This window comes from Amborella trichopoda, chromosome 1 (genome assembly GCF_054954075.1).
Source record: "Amborella trichopoda isolate Santa Cruz 75 chromosome 1, AtrichopodaSantaCruz75HAP2 v2.0, whole genome shotgun sequence".
In the NCBI taxonomy this organism is placed as follows: Eukaryota; Viridiplantae; Streptophyta; class Magnoliopsida; order Amborellales; family Amborellaceae; genus Amborella; species Amborella trichopoda.
Genome location: NC_142336.1, coordinates 35,505,605 through 35,527,164, shown reverse-complemented (window position 1 = coordinate 35,527,164; position 21,560 = coordinate 35,505,605). Strand labels below are relative to the sequence as shown.

The window sequence follows — 21,560 nt, the reverse complement described above, 5'->3', positions numbered from 1 at the left end:
ATTTTGGTGGCATTGTAATTGATGAATCTTCTAAAGCTCGGATACCAATTGATGTAGGGGAAAAGAGGAAAAAAAAATCAATAAATCAGAAAAATATGAAAAGAAAAATAAAAGGATGAGATTATATACCCTCTCTCCGGGTTTGCAAAGGAGCCCACCCCAAAACAATTGTGTTTTTGTTGGCTTTGGCTCCTTTAGGAAATGGTTCCCTTGATCGAATAGCAAAAAGAGTGACTGTTGCATCCGAGAATGTATGAACTGCACAGTTGCTAACGCAAATTGATATTCACATTCCTAGAATCCAAAATGGAGCTACTCCCTAAAGGCACCTCTGATCACTAACTACTTCTAGTCAAGCCTTCTTCTGTAAGCCCTCAAGTGCCGCAGACCTTCTAAATAGTTTGTAGCCTAGGAGTCTGGTCCTAATTTTATAAATGTCATTAGGGATTCTTGGAAAGATAAGGTGGGAGGTTAGATTTGTGGCTAAGCTTAGAAGATTAAAGAGTTTTAGAGGGTGAGGAACCTCACAACAATAATTGATATGGAAAAGAATTCAAGTGTGGATCTTTGATAGAAAGGAATACAAGATGGATAGTTGGAAAGGGAGACAAGGTGTATTTTTGGTTATATGGCTGGTGGATAACACGTTGAAAACATCTTTTCCATATTTGTTTGAGAAAGTTTATTTTCCATTGGTAAGGGTTGGGGAACTTTTTGAAAAGTAGGGGATGAAAACAATGTGAAACATGAACTGTATTGATAATAGAATACCTCATGCCATTTTGACTCAATTCACTTATTTGCAAGGAAATCTTGAGGGGGTTAATCTTTCTAGCACTGTGGAGGATGAGGTGATTTGAGAGAGTGAAAATGATGAAGTGTTTATTGTTAAATTTGCTTATTTTTTCATGATCGCTTTATATGGGCCTTAAGTTCTCTCAAGAAAATCTGGAAATGGCCAGTTCCATACAAGGTTCAAGCTTTTACGTGGGTCGTTGCAAGGAAGAAATCTAACTGTTACTAATCTTATGAAACAATGAAGGATTTCAGTTAATATCTGCCTATTGTGTAAAAACGATGCTAAGAATGGGGACCATCTTTTCCTTCATGTTGTTTTGACTTTACCAAGGAATCACAGAGACATTCATGAGCAGCTCAATCTTGGTTGTCTAATTATTTGGCAGATTTTCAGGGCTTCTTTTTTTTGGAGGTCTGGTTGGATAGAAATCGAGGAACATTTGAAAGGGTGGACTCTTTAAAGCAAATAATTGCTCACACACTGTGGAGTTGATTTTCAGCTACTAAGGAAGTTAAAAAGGGTGTCAAGATAGATGTTATTTATAACCTGTCCAATGTAGTTAATCATAGAATAGTCAAGGTTAGACCAAAGGGTAGATGGAAGCCACTGGTTGTGGATGTGTGAAATTTAATTTTAATAGAAGCTCTATAGGAAATCTAGAACTAGCAAGTAAGGGTGGCATTCTTTGTAACAATGATGGGGGTATTAATTTTTGTTAAGCTAGTCCGCATGATAATGTTAAAGCCAACCAAACAGAGTTGCTTGCTATTTTACAAGGATTGAAAATTGTAGTCGATAGACAGAAGAGTTTCTTGTATTGTGAAGGGAAATTCTTTGATTGTCATTAATTGGTGTTAGAAGTAGACCACGTTGGAGACTTAGATCCATTTGGATGCAGATAATGCAGTGTGTAATAATCTAGAAGTGTCTTTTAGATATGTTTACAGGGAGGCCAATGGTGTGCTGTATAGTTTGGCGAAGCATGGGGGTTTCTTTAGACTATTTATTGGTGACAAACTCTTTGCCTTCCTGATTTGTTTGTAATCTCTCCTATGATTATCAACAAAGTAAGTAATGTTGTCAAAAAAATAAAAATAAATAGAACAATATTTTGTGGAAGTCAAATAAAAATCTTTTATTATAATATATACAATGAATTATCAATTTCATTTTAAAACATGGATAGAAGCACTGAGAAAAGATGAAGTGATTTATACTTTAATTGAGGTATTGCCCTCGATAGAGTGGAATGGCAAAACGAGATTATTGCGGCTAACTCCAAATAGTTGGGATCAGGCTCGGATGATAATGATGATATTCATTACTATTTACCTAGCGTTAACTTGTCAAATTCAATCAATATATAAAACCAATATATTTGCCAATGTCAAACTTGAATTAGTGTTCTGCATATCCAAAATCAATTAGTTCAAAATGAAAAAAGAACGCAAGATAACTCATGAAAATCTTAAAGAAGGCCATTAAAAAGAAGAAGAACAAGGAAAAGAAGAAAAAACAACTAAACCATCTCTTTAGCTCATCAAAAAAAATCTCTAAGATCAAAACTAGGGCAAAAGCACCACATTAAGCAAATTCAACACCCAAAATAAAGGAAAACCAACACCTAAGACCCCTTTCCCTGAAAATAGGATTTCTGGGGAAATGTGTATAATGGAATTGGTATCTTTTGGAAGTAGCATTTCCTAAAAGACTGGTTATGTTGTTTGGATAGCATCGGCAGAGACCAGGAAGAAGCATCTTCTCTATTAGGATTACCTGAAAGATGTATCTTCATGAAATTCAAAAAATTTGCATATTATTATTATTATTTAAAAAATAACCATTCTCAGTGTTGTGATTATTGTACTTAAGAATCATTAAGGTCATTCTTTTTAGCTTCTCAGAATTTGAGAGTTGTATCTCTGTTTCCGGTGTTTGTCCAAGTGTGGAATAAATGATGACATTTCAAAATTGATGAGATTGTCTCTGATATCTAACAACAACAAAATTTGAAGCAAATTTCGAAGATTTTTTTAACAAGTTCAAATATAATATCCATATTGATAAAGGTGAGATTCTTTCATTTCAGCATTACATCTCACAAAACATGTGCATTCAAACATTAACATCTTAATTATAATAAAGAAAAAGTTTATATATGGCCTAAGCTCTAAACAATCAAATGAGAGCGCATCTCAAAAATTTCACTATAATAGGTTGTTTTGATGCCCAAATATCCTCAAATTGATCATCTCGATATCAAGATGCGTGGACATGAGAAAAAAATAGATTTCAAGTTTTGAAAATAGTGCATTTTGTAACATATTTTTGAACTGTCAATTTTGAAGATTTTCAAGTTTTCATATATTTGCTCGATCTACACTATTTTTTAAGCTTTAAATTTTATAATTAAAGATGACAATATATTTTAAAGCTATCACAAAGATTTTCAATTTTGAATCCGCATTTCTCAACACTATTTGAAGGTGGGCTTTACTTTGATTGTTTAGAGCGTTGGCTCTATACAAACCGCACCCTTATAATAATAATAACAAAAATAACATTAGGGTCTATGCATTTAACTTTTGACTTCCAATAATGTCAATTCCACTTATTTGGGAAAGTGATATTTCTTGAAATTTGGTTTAAAATGAGGATACATGATTCCCCAAATGAAAGTGAATTCCATCTTCAGAAAGAACCAAAAGTAACATTTCTAATGAACCAAACATGCCCTAAAAGAACAAGCTCCCACATACAAGCTATACTCTTTTTGAAATGGATATTTTGAAGGTCGGGAGGAAAGAAAATCCGTCCACTAGAGAAGATTAGGAACAGACAAAATAGATAATATAAAAAGCAAGTAAATATCTTACAAACCCTAAACAACCAATCAAGAAAAGGGGAGCTCAAACTACACAAAAGCAATGCATAAAAAAGAAGAAATACAAAGTGAGAGGAACCTATAGGAGGGAGAGAGGAGAATGAATGACAAAAACCTAGAAATGGAATATGTGTGTAATTGCATCATAAAGAGAGTGAAGAGAGGAGGTTAAAAAAAGAAGAAAGAACAACTGAAAAACAGGAACATGAGACGTACAAAACAGAAAAAGAATATAAAAAGAGTACAAGCAAGGTGATAGAGTGTTCACATAAAGTTGTGTACCTTAGATGGGTCGTTGAAGAGTATTAACCTTACAAGATTGAATTAAGGCACATCTCAAAAACATATCAATAAATATTGTTCTGATGTTGGAAAACCTTCAAAATTATCTCGACCTTAAGGTATATATATATATATATATATGGAAAAGTTTATATAGAGCCGACCGAGGCTCTAAACAATCAAATTAGAGCCTACCTAAAAAATTTTACTAGAAGAGGTTGTTTTGATGCACAAATCTCCAAATCTGGCTGGAGCGGGCCCAAATATCGCCAAAAAAATCCGGTTCAAAATGCCGAACAGCCCTCTCAAAATGCCGCTAAGCCATCATGACCTACACAAAAAGTTATCCTTCCCTCACCAAACAAATTATTTTCGTTGGAGAAAGCTGTTCGGCATTTTGAACAGGATTTTTTTTGGCGATTTTGTTTTGCTGGAATAGGCGGTCCGGCATTTCATGATGGCGGTCTGGCGTTTCATGGTGGCGGTCCGGCAATTATTATTTTTGCTGGAATGGGCTGTCCGGCATTTTGAAGTTACGGTTCGGCATTTTGAAGGGGCATTTTGGTATTTTGATATGGAGGTCCGATATTTTGTAGGGGCAGTCCGGTGTTTTGAAGTACGTCGGACTGAACAGTCTTGCGTTTCTTTTTATTGGGTTCCGAAAGTGATTTGTTATGTGAGGACAAGGTATTTTTTTCAAAAAAAAAAAAAAAAAACTATTTATATAGGTGTATTAGCTAGAAAACATCATTTTTTGGGGAGGAGTTGCTAGGAAAAGTTGGTGGGGTGTAAAGTGGGTAACAAGTCCGTCTGGGGGGTTTTAGCTCTTTTCTATGCTCATTTCTTTCTCTCTCCTCCGTGGTTTTCTTCCTCATCCCTGTGCCAAGCCATTCCCTGCTCAAACCGGTTGCTCGCGCACTCTCTCTGCCTCTCGCTTCCTGTCTCTCTTTCTCCTAATCGTTCAGAAAACCCCATTGGCCCCCCGCCTTCCCTGTCCAAAGGCCATTCCCCTGCTCGAACCCACAGGCCGCTCGCTGGCTCTCGCTGCCGCTCGAGCACCATCTCGCATAGGTACTCTCTCTCTCTGTATTTGATTCATACAACTTCCATAGATTTCCATCGATTTATTATAAAAACACGTTATTCTCTCTCTTTCTCTTCCAAATTATGGCATTTTCTCTCACTCTCTCTCTCTTTCTCTCTCCTCCCTGGTTTTTTTCCTCATCCTTGTGCCAAGTCATTCCTTGCTCAAACCAAAGGGCCGCTCGCTCACTCTCTCTGCCTCTCGGTCCTTGTCTCTCTCTTTCCCCTAATCATTCAGAAAAATCCATCGACGCCTCGCCTTCCCTGTCCAAAGGCCATTCCACTGCTCGAACCCACAGGCCGCTCGCTGGCTCTCTTTGCCGCTCGAGCACCTTCTCGTGCAGGTACTCTCTCTCTCTCTCTCTCTTCATATTTGACTCATAAAATTTCCATCGATTTTGTGTGGTGTATGTATTTCAAATGGAAATGCACCCCCATTAGCAACAGAGGAAGATGAGGGACTTTTGTGACACAAAGGAGATTCATGTGACTGCAATACTCTCCTTTATTGCTTGTCCTGTTGCAGTCTTGGACTATGAAGTTCTCCATGAAATAGCTCGGGCCAAAGGAAAAACTGCTACTCAAGTAAGCATTTACTTCGATCTCTCTCTCTCATGCGAGATTATTTATGAAAAAAGTATGCAAAATTTATTAAATTATACTCAAGATTCTATTGAATACCTTGCTCATATACTTTGATATAATTGCAGTCGACTCTCATCCTTTTGATTGAATTCAAATAGGCTCATCAAATGACAGCTAAAAATGTTTTGTTCTTATTGTTTGAAAAATTTACAACAGATCATTTCATTACTTTGGTATAAAAATGTAAAATAGTAAATTTCAATAAAGATAGGCTGAAGGGAAATTTACAAATGTTAGATTGGGAGCTCAATAAAGAGGACCTACTTACGATAAGTGAACTCCCCACAAAGGAAGGTATTTCCAGCTCAATTTTTTGTATCACCCAATGGGCCTTACAAGACTTTGGAGGAAATGTCGCATGATGACTACATGATTGATATTATTAAAAATGAAATAAATTGAGTTTCTGATTTCAGTTAAAATGATATGTTGCAATTTTTCATTTGCAATTGTATTATTGTCATTATTGTTGATGTATTTGATTTATAATTGTATTCGCTTCAATTGAATTTATCTTCCTCTTACAGCGTTAAGGACAAAACATGTCGTAAGCTTCGAACCCATAAGGTGGCAGTAGATGTGAGTTGATGGTAAGAAGCAATTATTTGGAAGGTATGTTTGTAAGTTCATTTTGAAACATTTTTATATGCGTGTAAGTTCATATTTGTAATTTCATTTGGAACACTATTATCACTCATCATAGTGCGTTTTATGTCTCAAACAGATAGGACAAATTCATATGGAACAACTTCAAAAGAGGGGTTATGTAGCTCTTTTTTCAAATGAAGGGCTATGCCATTCACTCAAAAAAAAGATGTAGGTTGTATGCCATTGTACTCTTTTCACGTTTTTTTGGGTTGTAAGAAAGTGATATGTAAGGTGATTGGGTATAAGGAACGAACCATTTCGCAAGTAGTTGATGAATTGTATGTAATATTATAGTTATAAAATGCAATGCATTATCACTATGGCAATAGTTTATCAACCTATTTCTTGAAAGGTTTTTAGATGCATAGAATGTATGCCAAATTGTTATCAAATGCTATATATTATCACTAGAGCCGGTCTCACTGATTGTGAATCTTTCAATTTGTTAGGTGTACAATCCAATTAATGGTATACTACCTGTGCAGAGAGAGAGAGAGAGAGAGAGAGAGAGAGAGAGAGAGAGAGAGAGAGAGAGAAATTTGTGGTCTCCTACACTCAAATTCAGAGCACTATAGCCATAGGTACACATAGCCAAAAACACCATGTAAATTTAATATATTGTTTAAATTTTTAGCAAGCTGCAACATGAATTGCTGTGTGGTGATAAAAAATTCAAGAATAAAAGTTGCAGACTAAGAGAATCTTATGGACAATGACATATGCCCAATGACCTCAAATTATAGAGTAAGTACCATGGAGGCATTTGACCTCCTGATTTAGCAGTTAGAAACTTAAAGGCACAAGGGCCCCAAAAAAACCCAGAATGAAATTGATGATGATATTCGCGAGAGAGGAAAAAAGCGATGGTCGAGAGAGAGAGAGACTTTAGAACATAAGATTTTATATAATGCAGTATCAAACATAATGATGCACGTTTCAATTTTTCAGTTGGTAAGTCACATCTTATGCGAACAATGTGTGATGAATACAGAAACGCCCATCCTTCATTAGCAATCATCAGCAGTCAGCACACCCAGGTAGTTCTATTACCATCTAAAGCAAAAAGCACTTACTGAATTTGCGACACTGATAAAACCAAATCAGAATTTGAGACACTGATAAACCAAATCATTGCATTTGACAAACTGGAACAAGAATATTGCAAAGTCAGCACTCTCTGGCTGCAACCCAACTATCATATATTTAAACGGAAAAGACACGAAGTAACTTGAAGACAATATTACATCATCATGTTATAATATCAACGCAACTAAGTTTTATGCCGTGGTAAAGCATAACATGTAAGGTTGAATTGTTGCTTTCTCCATCATCATTATTTCAAAGAACCATCAAGAATAATTGGCCTTCACAGTTTCCTCGTACAAATATATATATATATCAAAATATGGACCATGCCCAAAATCTGGTCAACTTATAAATGTTCAAATTGATTATTCAGATATTAGATTAGATAAGTACCAATCAGCTACATGGCCCAAGCACCATGTAGCATGTAGCTAAGTACCAATCAGCTACATGGCCCAATCACCTCAAAGGAATACCAATCATTCACAATGTACTATAAGCAAGTAAATTGTTCACCATTCAAACCATAAAGCCACAAAAAATTCACACATGCTCCTTCAACTTTCAACATTCAAATCACTCAAGAATATTTGAAACTTGAGAGAGAGAGAGAGTTCCAAATCACATTAATGTACAAATATATTAAATTGAACGTTATTGTTTCATAGAAGATATAGAACTATAAGTATATACAATTATAAGTATATAGTTACCATAAAGCAGATACTCATTCCTTTTATAAAAAAAAGGAGGGCAAATATTAATATCATAAATAAAATTACACATACGAGAGTAATTTTTTGAACTTCTGATTTCTCAGGGACAATAGCAACAGGTTTGCGATTCTTTTTTTCAAATAGAAATTCATCTACTCGATCCGCAACACAAGCATCTTGTCACACCTCAAGAATTTACAATACTGTTATTCTTGAGATGTGACAGACAAAACATATATACATCTATTGATAGGACAAATTTACAGTGGCGAGGTCTTACAAAGTAAATAAAGAAAGCTAGCACAACAACAGTATCTTCCAAGGTTGATCTTGACTAGCACTCAAAATGAATCCGTTGTTATCCTGAAAAAATGTTTACCATAGTTTGATGAGTTTGGCTACTCAGTAAGTAATCATCATAATCCTAAAAAAATAATCATGGTTGAAAGATATCAATATTTTCAAAAAGAAGATCTATTAACAGAAATGCATCAACAATTTCACTTTCAATAAATGCATAATTAAGTATAATCCGAATAATTGAAATGCACATAACACTTTAACGCGTCAATGCATAATTCAAAGGATTTCACAAAATACCCTACTGACGTCCCAAGTAGGTCACCTATATACCCCATCAGCGTCCTGATAGGTCCACTTAATCCCTATCGGCATCCCAGATAGGTCCACTTAATCCCTGCAGGTCCACTTATACCTCACCGGTGTACCGGATGAGTCCACTTAATCCCTACCGGCGTCCCGGATAGGTCCACTTATACCTCACCGACGAACCGGATGAGTCCACTTGCATACTTAAATTATTTCAAAATCTCTTTAAACATTCGAAAGCAGCAAATATCATGTACTCAACATATCACTGAAATCACTAATATGAATTTCACTAAAACCATTAATAACAGTCACTTTCAATAACATTTCAACCAATCAAATATTTTGGGCTCAAATTTAGAAAGGTAGCAATTCGTAAGGACATTCTAGCATAATTGCCAATATAATATGTATAGGAAAACTCTTATAGAAATTCAAGAATATGGAATTATCACAATTTATGGGATGTTAATTTGCAAATAAACATTTCACAATAATGCTATAATCAAATGCAAAAATATCAATTTTCAGATAATAAGGCAGTCATTCGCATATGAAATTTACAATGTCTAAATATTTAAAAACAATAGAAAGAAATCTCACAATTTTACTAAAAGCAGAAATATCACATTTATTTCTAATAATTTGATAGTATCTAAAATTTTCAAACAATAGACAAGAAAAATAAATAAATTTATTTTTCTAAAAATTTCTACCATAGATAAAATATCACAATTTTTATTAAAAATATTATTTTTCAAGATAATGAGGTCGTGTGCACATAAAATTTATCGCACCTAAAATTCATGTTAATAAGCAGGAATAATTGTTTCATTTTATTTTTAAAAAGAATAGATTATTTTTCGAGACAATGAGGTCACTTACACATAAAACTGATAAAATAAAAATCCTAAACGAAAATATCACTATTTATTAAAAATAGACTATTTTTCAGAAAGACGATGTCACGTACCTAAAATATTTGAAAGAGAACTTCTACAAAATTCGGCTAGAGAGCGAAGAGCGGTGAAAGCACCATGGGTAAAGTCCTTAGAGGAAGTAAAGCCGAAAGGCTTTTCAGTGACACTCTTTAGACCAAAGGACAACTTCTTTTATAAAACATACATGGCTTAACACGCATGATGCAAAACGTTACACATCATTTAAGTGTGTCAATTGAGGGTTAACTGCAATATATGGCACTGCCACCACACAATATTACAATTAAGCAGCATCTTATGGAGGCACGTCAGCTTTACTTAAGCTGGCAAGAAGAAAAGTTTTGGACGCTTGCAAACAATTATGATAAAAGAGCTGATGGACCAAAGGTCTACCTTAAAGGAATGGACTAGCAAAAAAAAAACTATTTGAAAAATAGTAAACTATTTGAAAAATAGTAACTTTGAATTATTAATCAAATATCCAAGAAGCCTGGGTCCATATTTAAATAGAGGAGTTTTTTTTTTTTTTTGCGTAAGAGAAAGATGGTCCCCGTTGTGCATTTTGCCACCATGAATTATCGTTCTAAATATTTCATTATGTATTTTACTTTATTTTATTTTATTTATTTATTTTTATTGTATTTATTCTATTAAAACTATTATTATTATTATTATTAATTTTTTTATTTTATTTATTTTTATTTATTTTTTAAAAAAATTTCAGGATTATTACACATCTGGCTTCTGAGACACGAACCTTTTAACCACAGGCTTCCTATCTTCACCTAGAATTTTATCACATCACTCTAGATAGCCGCATCCAGTCTCATTCTAATGGTTGTCATGATAAGATAAATGTGTGTTAGATATATGCTTACAAATTAACACCAAAATGCTTCTACATTATGTTAATGAATGAATAATACATACCTTCCAATTAGAGCATTTATAAAAATGTCTATTGTAGTTACCGTGTGTCTTTGATATAAACACACACATCCGACTATATCATGGTTTACGTTTACAAATCCTTGGAGGGAATTGGTCATTGAGATCCGTTCTATAAAGAAGTCACAACGAATATATTAAAAACTTCATCACTCTATCGCATCCATGAATTGCATCAGCCATTAAAGTGAAAAGAGTTATTTTGAAACTCAAAAGTTTGGAACAAATACATAGAGAGAGAGTACCTATACACAGAGAGAATACCTACAACAGATTTATGATATAAACTCATTTTAGCTGGTCAAATGCATAGCGAGAGAGAATACCTATAAATGAGTTTACACTGAAATAAAAAATACAATTTATTTCAATTTTAATAATACCATTCATATTTTATCTCAACCTATAGAAACATATGCAAAAATTGCAACATATGGATATCACAGATCTGTGATACAAACTCAATACAGCAGAAGCAAACAACCCCAAGGTTTTTGAAGCATATCAACATATGGATATTATAGATTTGGATATTTACTTCTTTGAAGCATATCAATTTTTTGCTGATTGTGTTAATATGTGCAAGGCTTTTGCAAAAAAAATATTATGATTATGTTTTGAAGATTTTTTGTTTTGCAGTTCAACAATTGTACTGATATTGACAAATATGTAGGCAACGTTTGATCCATTTATCCTTTTTCTTACATTCATATGAAGTGTTGTTGCTTAATTCTTTGATGCTCTACTGTTGTTTTTTAAGTAATGGGCTATTTTCTTAGTGGAACGTGTTAATTTTACAGGAACCTAAAATCAGAAGCAATGCTTGGTGCATTAGTCCTAAAAGAAGAGTTCTGGTTGTGTAAGGTTTTTAATTGATAAATAAGTTTAATTGAATTTGATTAACGAAACATTCTAAATGAATTTTGTTGTTTTCCAAAACAGATGATCCAAACAAAGCCTTGACCAGGAATGTCACTGTAGAAACTTCGTACTAACTTTTGTGCTATATAAACTCATATGCAAACAAAAACATTACAGAAGAACCAAACAAGAAGAATGGTTCCTATAGTAGCATAAAATCCCACAACCCAAAGCATTTGATTAATGAAACACCCTAAGGGAACTTTATTTTCCAAAACAGATGATCCAAACAAGGGCTTGACCAGGAATGTCATTGTAGAAACTTCATACTAAGCTTTGTGCTATATAAAACTCATATGCAAACAAAGAAATTACAGAACCAAACAGGAAGAATAGCTCCTGTAGTAGTATAAAATCCCACAGCCCAAAGCCTATATACACCAAAATTCACCAACATATCCACTATACTACTTCAAGCATTGAAATTCACCAACATATCCACCATTCTACTTCAGGCACCAAAATTCACTAACATATCCACCATACTACTTCAAATACATAGAAAGAGAGAGAGAGTACCTACCCGAGATGGTGCTCGAGCGGCAAAGAGAGCCAGTGAGCGGCTTGTGGGTTCAAGCAGGGGAATGGCCTTTGGACAGTGGAGGTGGGGGGCCAATGGGGTTTTCTAAACGATTAGGGGAAAGAGAGAGACAGGGAGTAAGAGGCAGAGAGAGTGCACGAGCAGTCTATGGGTTTGAGTAGGGAATGGCTTGGCACAGGGATGACGAAGAAAACCACGGAGGAGAGAGAAAGAAAATGCCCTGAGCTTAGAAGAGAGAGAGAATAGCATTTTTTTATCCCTGTGTCAGCCGATCATTACTCACGTCAGTACCTATGTGTCAGCGGCGACTTAAAAATTCATTTTTTGAATGAAATTTGGCTAGAGCGGGCTAAGCCATCGTGACCGTCAACTTGAAAACTTTTTATCATAACCATTGGGCGCATAAGAATTGGGTGGGTGAGCGGGCGAAGCTCATCTTTTCCCTTTTATATATATATATATATATATATATATATATATGGAAAATCTTCCTATTAGCCCAAAGGCTAACATAAAGATATGAGCCCAATGGCCCAGATTGAATCTGAGCCCATTTGACGGTCATGATCTCATTTTGTGTTTGAATTTTATTTTATTTTCTACAAATCCAAATCACTTGACATTTTAGGCATGTGTTCTTCTCATCAAACAGTACCTAATAAAAATATATAAAATTAATAATCTGTAAAAAATAAATTGACCAAAATACCTCCGAAATTGTTTAGGGGTATTTTGATCAATTTTTTTCATGTAAAATATTTTTTTGATGGAAAAAGATGGGATTAGCCCACTAGCTCATATGATCATATGAGTTCAACGGCTTTGATTGAATCTGTGATGATCTGACGATCACCAATATCTGGTAGTGTTTGAATTTTTTTTTTCTACAAATCCAAATCACTTGAAATTTTAAGCCTGTGTTTATCAAAAAAAGGTGAATCTTCGAAAAATATCAAAAAAATATTTTACATGAAATAAATTGATCAAAATACCCCCAAAATGTTTTGGGGCGTATTTTGGTCATTGTTTTTGGGAATAAATTTTTATATTTTTATTTGATGCGCCTTGATGATAAGAACACACACCTAAAATTTAAGTGATTTGGATGTGTAAAAAAAAAAAAACATTAAAATTTAAATACTACCGGACATCCATGATCCTCAGATCGGCCTAGATTCAATCTGAGCTGTTGGGCTCATATGTTCATATGAGCTAGTGGGCTAATCCCAGCTTTTTCTTATATATGAGACCCTCCCACACCTATGTGTAATGATCCTATGAGACCCTCCTACACCTATGTGTGCAAGACTCCAAATGATCACCATTAAATTTGGCACAGATCTCTAAAAAAGTCAAGTCTCACACCCATGATATATGTGCCAAATTTAATGGTGATTCTTTGATATGTACCATATATATATATATATATATATATATATATATATATATATATATATATATATATATATATATATATATATATATATATATATATATAGATGTTGGCAGCCCACGGGCTGACTGCTACAGTTTTATATATATATATATATATATATATATATATATATATATAGATGTTGGCAGCCCACGGGCTGACTGCTACAGTTTTAGCCAATGGCGCAGATTGAATCTGGGCTGATCTAACAGTCACAACTTTATTCTGTATTTGAATTTTTATTTTTTTTTTACAAATCAAAATCACTTAAAAATTTAGGCGTACATTCTACTCATCAATGCACACCTAATAAAATTATTAATTTTTTTTTTTAAAAAGTATAAATTGATCAAAATACCCTTAAAAATTTTCGGGGGTATTTGGTTACTTTATAGTTTTTGAATTTTTTTTTTAATATTTTTATTAGATTCTACCATTTTTTATGAATAGACGCTCAAAACTTCAAGTAATTTCAATTTGTATAAAAAAAACATGAAAAATTAAATACAAAATAAGGTCGTGACCATTGAATTGGACCCATATTCAATCTAGGCCGTTGGCTAACATTGTAGTTGTCAGCCCATAGGCTGATAAGATCTTTTCCCATATATATATACATATATATATATTTATATTGAGTCATAAAATTAGTGCATATTGTTATGCATTATTTAGACCATCTATTTTTAAAAAAAATTATGTTAGGGTGTGATCACACTATAGAGCATTTTACAATTGTACTCAACAAATTTTGGATGCTTATATATTCTCATTTTGTACATGGAGCATTTTTTTAGTCAGGGTATTTTTAGTAGATAGGAAGGGTGTGATATTATCCACATACCATGTGACATCACTCATATAGAGCATTAAATGACTAATGTGATCCATGTGAGTGATGCCTCACCCTATATGGATGATTTCACATCCCTCCCAATGGCTAAAAATAACCTTACTAAAAAAATGTACCATATACAAAACAATAGTATATAAGTAGTATCAAAAATTTGTTGATAAAATTCTCTATAGTTTGAGCACCCTATCATAACTTTTTCAAAACTTTAATTATTTATGGATCTGATCAATATACACCATTTTGGGAGCTTTGAATTTCATATTTAGATGTGATGAGGCAAATAATTTTCATGCCAATTCCAAGGCTTTCCAGCATTAGGCATAGTTTTGAGGTGTGCTTCTGATTGTTTCATATTGATACCTTATACAAACCTTGTTTGTATTTGATATGCGGTTGCGGAGTTTTATGGTTGAAAGTTTATTCAAATAGGTGATCCAACATGATAAGCCATTTTAGTTTTTTCAATCCCCTTAAAAATGTGAATATCACGTTGATACCCTTTTCTTTTCTTTTTTTTTGTAATTTTTTCTAGACTATCCTTAATAATTGGATTATCAAAATTCGAAGTTTTGTCAGGAAATCCTTAGCCTCCAGCTGGGACGTGTGAACTTCGGATTCTCAAAATCCAAACTTCTTTGAATAAAGCCTTAGCCTCTTGCAAGTATTATAACCACTGTCCAAGTAGTTTTACTAAGTAGTTTTACTAGAAATGTTAGACTTCAGACTTACAAAATCAAAATTAGAGGCAAAATCATTATTTTAATCACATAAAAATTATGTATGAATGCAATAATTAAATTAAAGCCCATTTAAAAAATTTCACTAGAAGATGTTGTTTTGATGTCCAAATATCCTCAAATTGATCATCTTGACATCAAAATGCATGCACATGAGATTTTCAAGTTTTCATATATTTGCTCGATCTATACTATTTTTGAAGCTTTGAATTTTATAATTAAAGAGGAAAACATATTTTAAAGCCATCACAGGGATTTTCAGTATTAAAACCATATTTTTTGACACTGTTTGAAGGTGGGCTCTAATTTGATTGTTTAGAGCCTCGGCTCTATACAAACAGCACCCTTTCTTAAATAGACGAAACTATATGAGGATATGCGTGTAAATTTCCCTTTTCTCAACCATGGTTTGGCCCAATAGTGGCATCTAAATGTGCCCTAAAGCTAACGAATCATAACGCAAATATAAAAAATCCGACCGTTGAGGGTATTAGGCCAAAATTTCACTCATTCTTTCTTCAATGATTTTCTTCTCCTTCTTCTCTGCAACATCGTGTTGTTTGAAAACACACACACACACTCTCTCTCTCTCTCTCTTCCCTTAACATCGGAAGAATTAGAATTGCAGGCCTCCGCCTTCTTTATTTCTCTTTAAGAGTCCAAATTCCTGATCTCTCCAAAATCGAAATTGCAGAGGTTAAATTCCATTGCAAAGAATTTGGGTTTGAGGAAGAAGGAATTTTAGAGATGGAAGAAGGTAGCCGGGAATTTGATCAGTTCCAAGATCATCTTTGGCAAGAACACACCCTCGCTCTTCTTCATAACCATGGCATCGGCCAAGGTAACCCAATTTCTTTATTCTCTCGGATTTTGTAAGTCTTAGCTGATTTCCACAAATTTTCTTAATGATATTGATTTATTCGCCTTACTTTACAGGGTTACATGATCTCAGTCAAATAAAGAAAATCTGGCGCAAGCACAAGCTTCAGTGGATGCAGCGGAGGCCAATGGAGATTCCGGAAGTGATCCTGGACCTTCAGCGTGAAGAAAACAGAGAATACGCTCTCAGATGCCTAAGCAGTTTCCTGATTCTGGTTTCTCTCTCTCCCTCTCTCTCTTTCTCTCTATCTCTACCCATCTTATTTTTCTTGTATTTTGTGATAAGTGTTCTGATTATTGCCACAGAGGAGGGAATATGCTCTCTGATGCCTGAGCAGTTTCCTAGTTCAGATTCTTTTCCTTTTTCTTTTTTTATAATTTATATTTTGGTGACGTGGGTTTTGTTTGAATCAACTTATTGTAACAGAGGAGGGAAGATGATCCAGAAAATTATCAGCGAGCAGGCTTCTTCTTATTCAATTCTTGTGCGACCATGACTATCTTGTTGCAGGTCTTTCTCCAATAATTTCTACCTTTCCTTTGATTTTATGTTTCAATTTACAGTTTCTAATGGTGGGTGTTGCGGAAACAGGAGTTGGTATCTGCTTACTGGAAAATGGTGGATGGGAGCCTCACTGTAAGAGAAACGAGGCGCCTTGGCAATGTTCTCACCCTCTTTCAGGTAATCCAATTTCAATTTTGTTCCTTGTTCTTTTTGTTATTGTTTTTATTTTCCTCAGTGTTTCATCGGCAAAATGGAATTAATGAGTCAATAATTTCTGGGGTTGCAGAGTATGGCAGCAAACAATGAAACTAGGCTCAAATTTGTGCAAGGTGAGAATCTTCTTTCCTTGTTCATCAACTGCTTTTTCCTGGAATGAATACTTCTGTTTTTTTAGCTTCTCTGTATCTCAGTGAAGCTGATTATATGAATAAGAAACACCTTACTCTATGAAATGCGGTGAATGATCTCTGTTGAAATTCCATTTAGATAATAATTACTGTGACTTATCAAATTAAAAGGAAGAAATACTGATTCTATTAGGAATTTGAATTTCTTATTTATCATTTTGAAAGTTTACAGATTATTAAACAATTCCTTGACCAAGTGAGGAGCTATCAAATCTTCCTCTTCAAGCTATTTTTACTCGCTTAGGATCCAATAATACAGAAGGCTAATTTGTTTGTCTTTATGTTACCTGATCTTTTTTGCTTTTCTGAATCCAGTGAAAGTTAAGGAAACATTTTCTACATAAGTGGCCGTTCAAGTTTATATATGTGAACTTTTTATCACTATTTGAGGGTTGAATATAATCTAATCGACTTTATTCAAATGCTCTAATAGTCGTGAAAAGTGTATATCAGCAACTGCAATACTCAATGTAGCTATAATAACCTGATGAATTTGGTTTCTTACTCATTGCGGTTGTATAAATGTTTCAGCTTTTATCCCAAACTTTCTGGTACCCCTTATATTATTCGAAAGCACTGAGGAGGCATATGAGAACATCCGTGGCATGTCCCTCTCTGTCATTGGAATCATATGCCAGGTAATCTCTATCTTCATATTCCATGCTGTTCTCTCAATAATCTGAGAGAGAGGGAGGATGCTATGAAGATGAAAAGCTTTTCCGTCCTTCAGCTCTGAATAAGAAACCTACTGTTTCCTTCTTAGGAAAGAGAACCTGATATCATTAAGTGGGCAGTTGATAACAATATTGTGGAAATTTGTCGACGGGGGATCCAGATTGGTGGTGAACTTTCCAAAGTGGTAAATTTAATTCCCTCCCACTATCTCCTTTCATTTCCAGCTAGTAAATTAATATCACCAGGCTGTTTTGTTTGGTAGATTATTACCACTACGTTCATATCATTCTGCTTTCTCCTATACCTCCATTTTGATTTATTCAAAGATTGACTCGCTATCACCGCCACTGATATCCATGTCAAGTTTGGTTTTCTTTGTAACTTAATTCCTGTACGTCCCTCACTGATCTTCTTGGTTTCCACTTACTGTAAAATATCCTTATTTGGCTTCATCTGTTCCATTATTTCTGCAATTCTCCCTTCCTTCTTTATCTCAAAATGAAGAATATACTGCTGCAGATCGCAATGCACATTATTGAAGCTATTCTGCAAGATAAGTCTGGGATTTCCTACATATGTAAACCTGAGGCTGATCATCTACTCAAAAACCTGCTGGAGACATGGGAACATATGGTATATTTACCATCCTTGCAAATCTACACCCTTGTATTTCATTATCAAAGTAAATTTCACACTTAAATTATATGCCAGAATCAGATACGAATTGCCATTTGAAAGGTTAAACCACGGGTTTCAGGTTATGGTTCTCTCTGTGAACAAAGACCACTCACCTCGTCTTCTCTTCCATATCATCAGGTGTTATGTTCTGCTCTGCACTGATACCAGGTTATTTACAATATCAGAAAAAAAAATTTGTTTCATTGCTTGGAGTTTGGTTATTCTTATGGGGAACTATCTAAATCATATGTATTTTCTTGCAGGGGTTTCAATATGCTAATCGATTACCTCCCTGAACCCATTACAAACAACTCATTTCAACAAATCACAGAGGTAATATTAGTTAGTTCCTGGCCCTCGCAACATAGTATTGTTTATTCAAGAATATCTTACAATTTATTTACTGTTAACTGTGAAACTTGTAGGAGTTTCCTGTGATAAGAAGAATGCTAGAACAACTTCTTATGAATACTGGGAAAGTAGTGGAAGTTCCTTTTAGCAGAAGAAGCAAGAGTAAGTATCCAGATCCAATTGAGGATAAGTTACCCTCCCAATACGCTGATTCTTGTACTTCTTTGGTGGTAGCCAATGAGATGATGCCATTGAATTCGATTGATCCAAATACTGAGAGTTGTTCCCTTGGAAATAGTAAGCGTGACTCTTCCTTACAAAAAGCAGCTTCCAAGGGCAAAGAGAACTGGAGTGATCTTTGGGCTGGGCTCCATGATTTTGTGCTTCAAGAGAAAAATGACAAATGATTTGTGAAACTTGCCACTATCTTATTGTTATGCATGCCTAACTTTTGTAGGTCAATCATCTGTGTCTTACTTCAAGAGATTTGGTTCTAGTCTTTTACCTTTTCCTCCCTCATACCTATTATATTTCTCTCTTCCTATTGTATTTCGGCTTTAGCACTTTGTCTTTGGAGTTTCTGTAATCAACTGTCCATCAGATGCATGTACAGTTTGAGCTTTTTATATTTGTATTGCCAAGTGTACAGCATGAATTTTTTTACCACAGCTTTGGTATAATAAGAACTAGTATGGCTTCCTTTATTTGCTTATTTAATTGAACTTTCTGTGATTCTTCAATGGATTTCAATTGGGTTCTAGGTAATTCAAGTTCAAGATAATTTATCAAATGCTTTTTTCATCAGTTTCATTGCAGCATAAACTACTGTTTGACTGTTATACCAGTTTCTAGACATTCTTTAACTGGTGTTTCTTGTTCCAAATGACCCACATTCTCAATGTCAATATTTCTATTAGAAGGGTTTGTTTTTTTTTTTTGATAACTTCTATTGGAAGGGTTTGTTTCTTAGTCATTATCATTAGATGAATAAGCACCCTTAAAAACCGGATTTTATTGTTCGAAAGATTTTGCTAGTAAATTTGCTTTGCATTTTAACCTTCTCCATTGAATAGCTCTTCTAGCACTGCACATGATTGTACCACAGTGTCTTGACAAATGACTAAGGCTTGTGGTATTTATATAAGCTAGAGTACACAGGTGAAAAACTAAAATTTTAGATCATATATGGGGTGAAAAATTAACTTTTGTCCCATTTTTATTCAAAAGGGCAAGTTAAATATGTCTTTTGGGGTGAAATATCAATGGTTTGCCATTAGAAGGCTTTCATTCATCTTCTACCACCACTTTCCCTTGTTATTTTAGCCAAAAATTTTTAAAATATGGATTCATGATTATTTTCTCTCCATAAACTTGTGCATAATTAGGTTGAGGTCATTTTGCCTCAAGTTTGAAGTTATGGAGATTCTACTGACAAAAGATCATCTTGGAGCAGTATTTGTTTTCAGCCATATTTGTGTTTCAAACTTGTAAATAAACATGCAGTAGGTTATATTGATATTCAGTAAATCAAGTGAGGAGTTTATCAACAAATTTTCAACCCCAAATACCAAAGGATCAGCCAAAGGTTATGCTGCCTACAACCAGAAATGACTCGTTTGATTCGCTAATTTGATGTTCATTATGGTATTAATCCATGAAAATAGCTTTCTCTCTCTCTCATATCTATATATATATATATAAATTTATATAGAACCGAGGCTCTAAACAATCAAATTTGAGCCTACCTCAAAAATTTCACTAGAAGAAGTTTTTTTGATGCCTAAACGCCTATATATAAGTCTTCCAAACGCCTATAGGTGAAAATAAACAGTGATTTCGCCTACCCTCATCATCGTCCAAAATTCATCGCATGGTCACGATTGTCCGGTAGTGTTTTATTTTTTATTTTTTATTTACATATTAGAATGACTTGAAATTTGGTGCGTGTGTGCATCTTAGTGAGGCACATCTAATAAAAATATAAAAAAAAATAATTCGTAAAAAAAATTGATCAAAATACGCCTGAAAAGTTTGAGGTTATTTTGGTCAATATTTTCATGTAAAATATTTTTTTGATATTTTTCGTTGATTTGGCTATTTTTTATGAACACACGCTCTAAATTTCAGGTCATTCTGATTTGTAATAAAAAATAAAAAATAAAACACTACTGGACAATCGTGATCGTGCTATGAACTTTGGACGGTAATGAGGATAGGCGAAATCACTGTTCATTTTTACTGATAGGCGTTTTGTAGTATCTTCTTTCACCTATAGGCATTTTGTAGTATCTTCTTTCACCTATAGGCATTTTGTAGTATCTTATTATTATTATTATTATTATATATATATTAGGAAAGGAACTCCTCCAAGCCTATACCAAGCTAGTCATGCCAATCCCAAGCCTAGAAAAATGAGGAGGGTTGTGCTAGGTTGCGTACAGGTATAAAACAATTTGCCACAGCTTGATCCAATGTTAAAGTACACTCATGTCACGGCGTTCCCCATAAGTGACACACTGTGTCAGCACCCAGGTAAAATAAGAAATGAACAAGGGTTAGCTAGGGTGTTCCCTATAAGAGATGCACTACAATGACGCTCTGTTGCAATGATAAGTAGGCAAGGTTCCTGTGCCATTTTAGACAAGCGTGGGTTAACAAACTAGTTTAAGAGAATATTTGTCGTCTTGCCACAAAATGTAGGAACATACAAATGCTAACATGTCATGGATGGAAATAGTGAGAAAAGTTATGGTGAGTTATGGTCTAACTGAATATATAACTCTTGATAGAGCGAAACAAAATTTGTGTAGCCGACCCCAAATAGTTGAGAGAAAGCTCAGATGATGATGATGATGGTAATATACAAGTAAAAGAGGTTGAGTGAGGAACGGTCGACCAAAATTTTAACTCATTTCACAATGGGATTTATGGCTC

General features: G+C 34.2%; 1 protein-coding gene and 2 long non-coding RNA genes across 7 annotated transcripts; 2 read left to right on the top strand and 1 right to left on the bottom strand.

Annotated features, from left to right (window-relative positions):
- The first annotated feature begins 4,714 nt into the window (after nucleotides 1-4,714).
- On the top strand, nucleotides 4,715-6,678 carry LOC105420575 (uncharacterized). Of its 2 annotated transcripts, none has more exons than XR_966646.3 (5): nucleotides 4,715-5,036; nucleotides 5,287-5,392; nucleotides 5,575-5,633; nucleotides 6,221-6,305; nucleotides 6,418-6,678. It is a non-coding gene; the product is annotated as an uncharacterized LOC105420575 (long non-coding RNA). The 2 variants fall into 2 exon arrangements; XR_016053020.1 differs by having other exon boundaries at nucleotides 5,203-5,392.
- A 544-nt stretch (nucleotides 6,679-7,222) lies between these two features.
- Nucleotides 7,223-12,331, bottom strand: LOC148783794 (uncharacterized). The gene is made up of 2 exons (XR_016053025.1): nucleotides 12,086-12,331; nucleotides 7,223-8,506 (listed from the first exon to the last, which is right to left on the bottom strand). It is a non-coding gene; the product is annotated as an uncharacterized LOC148783794 (long non-coding RNA).
- Nucleotides 12,332-15,509: 3,178 nt separating this feature from the next.
- Nucleotides 15,510-19,330, top strand: LOC18433286 (uncharacterized). 4 transcript variants are annotated; one of them, XM_020666545.2, is made up of 11 exons: nucleotides 15,510-15,972; nucleotides 16,068-16,225; nucleotides 16,438-16,521; nucleotides 16,603-16,692; nucleotides 16,802-16,844; nucleotides 17,454-17,560; nucleotides 17,686-17,781; nucleotides 18,117-18,230; nucleotides 18,355-18,413; nucleotides 18,539-18,608; nucleotides 18,701-19,330. In XM_020666545.2, exons 1-11 carry the CDS (start codon nucleotides 15,879-15,881, stop codon nucleotides 19,031-19,033), a joined length of 1,248 nt encoding a protein of 415 aa, XP_020522204.2. In that variant the 5' UTR covers nucleotides 15,510-15,878; the 3' UTR covers nucleotides 19,034-19,330. The 4 variants fall into 4 exon arrangements, 3 of the variants coding, with proteins under 3 accessions (XP_020522204.2, XP_006843443.2, XP_088710934.1); XM_006843380.3 differs by having other exon boundaries at nucleotides 15,512-15,972; nucleotides 18,355-18,443; XR_016046786.1 differs by having other exon boundaries at nucleotides 15,536-15,972; nucleotides 17,717-17,781; nucleotides 18,355-18,443.
- The last annotated feature ends 2,230 nt before the right edge of the window (nucleotides 19,331-21,560 follow it).

Excerpts from the sequence above, each read along its gene's own strand:
- LOC18433286 (XM_006843380.3), top strand. The coding sequence starts at position 15,879 with ATGGAAGAAGGTAGCCGGGAATTTGATCAGTTCCAAGATCATCTTTGG. Across the intron at positions 15,973-16,067 it reads TAACCATGGCATCGGCCAAG|GGTTACATGATCTCAGTCAA; the intron begins GTAACCCAATTT and ends CTTACTTTACAG. Across the intron at positions 18,609-18,700 it reads CATTTCAACAAATCACAGAG|GAGTTTCCTGTGATAAGAAG; the intron begins GTAATATTAGTT and ends TGAAACTTGTAG.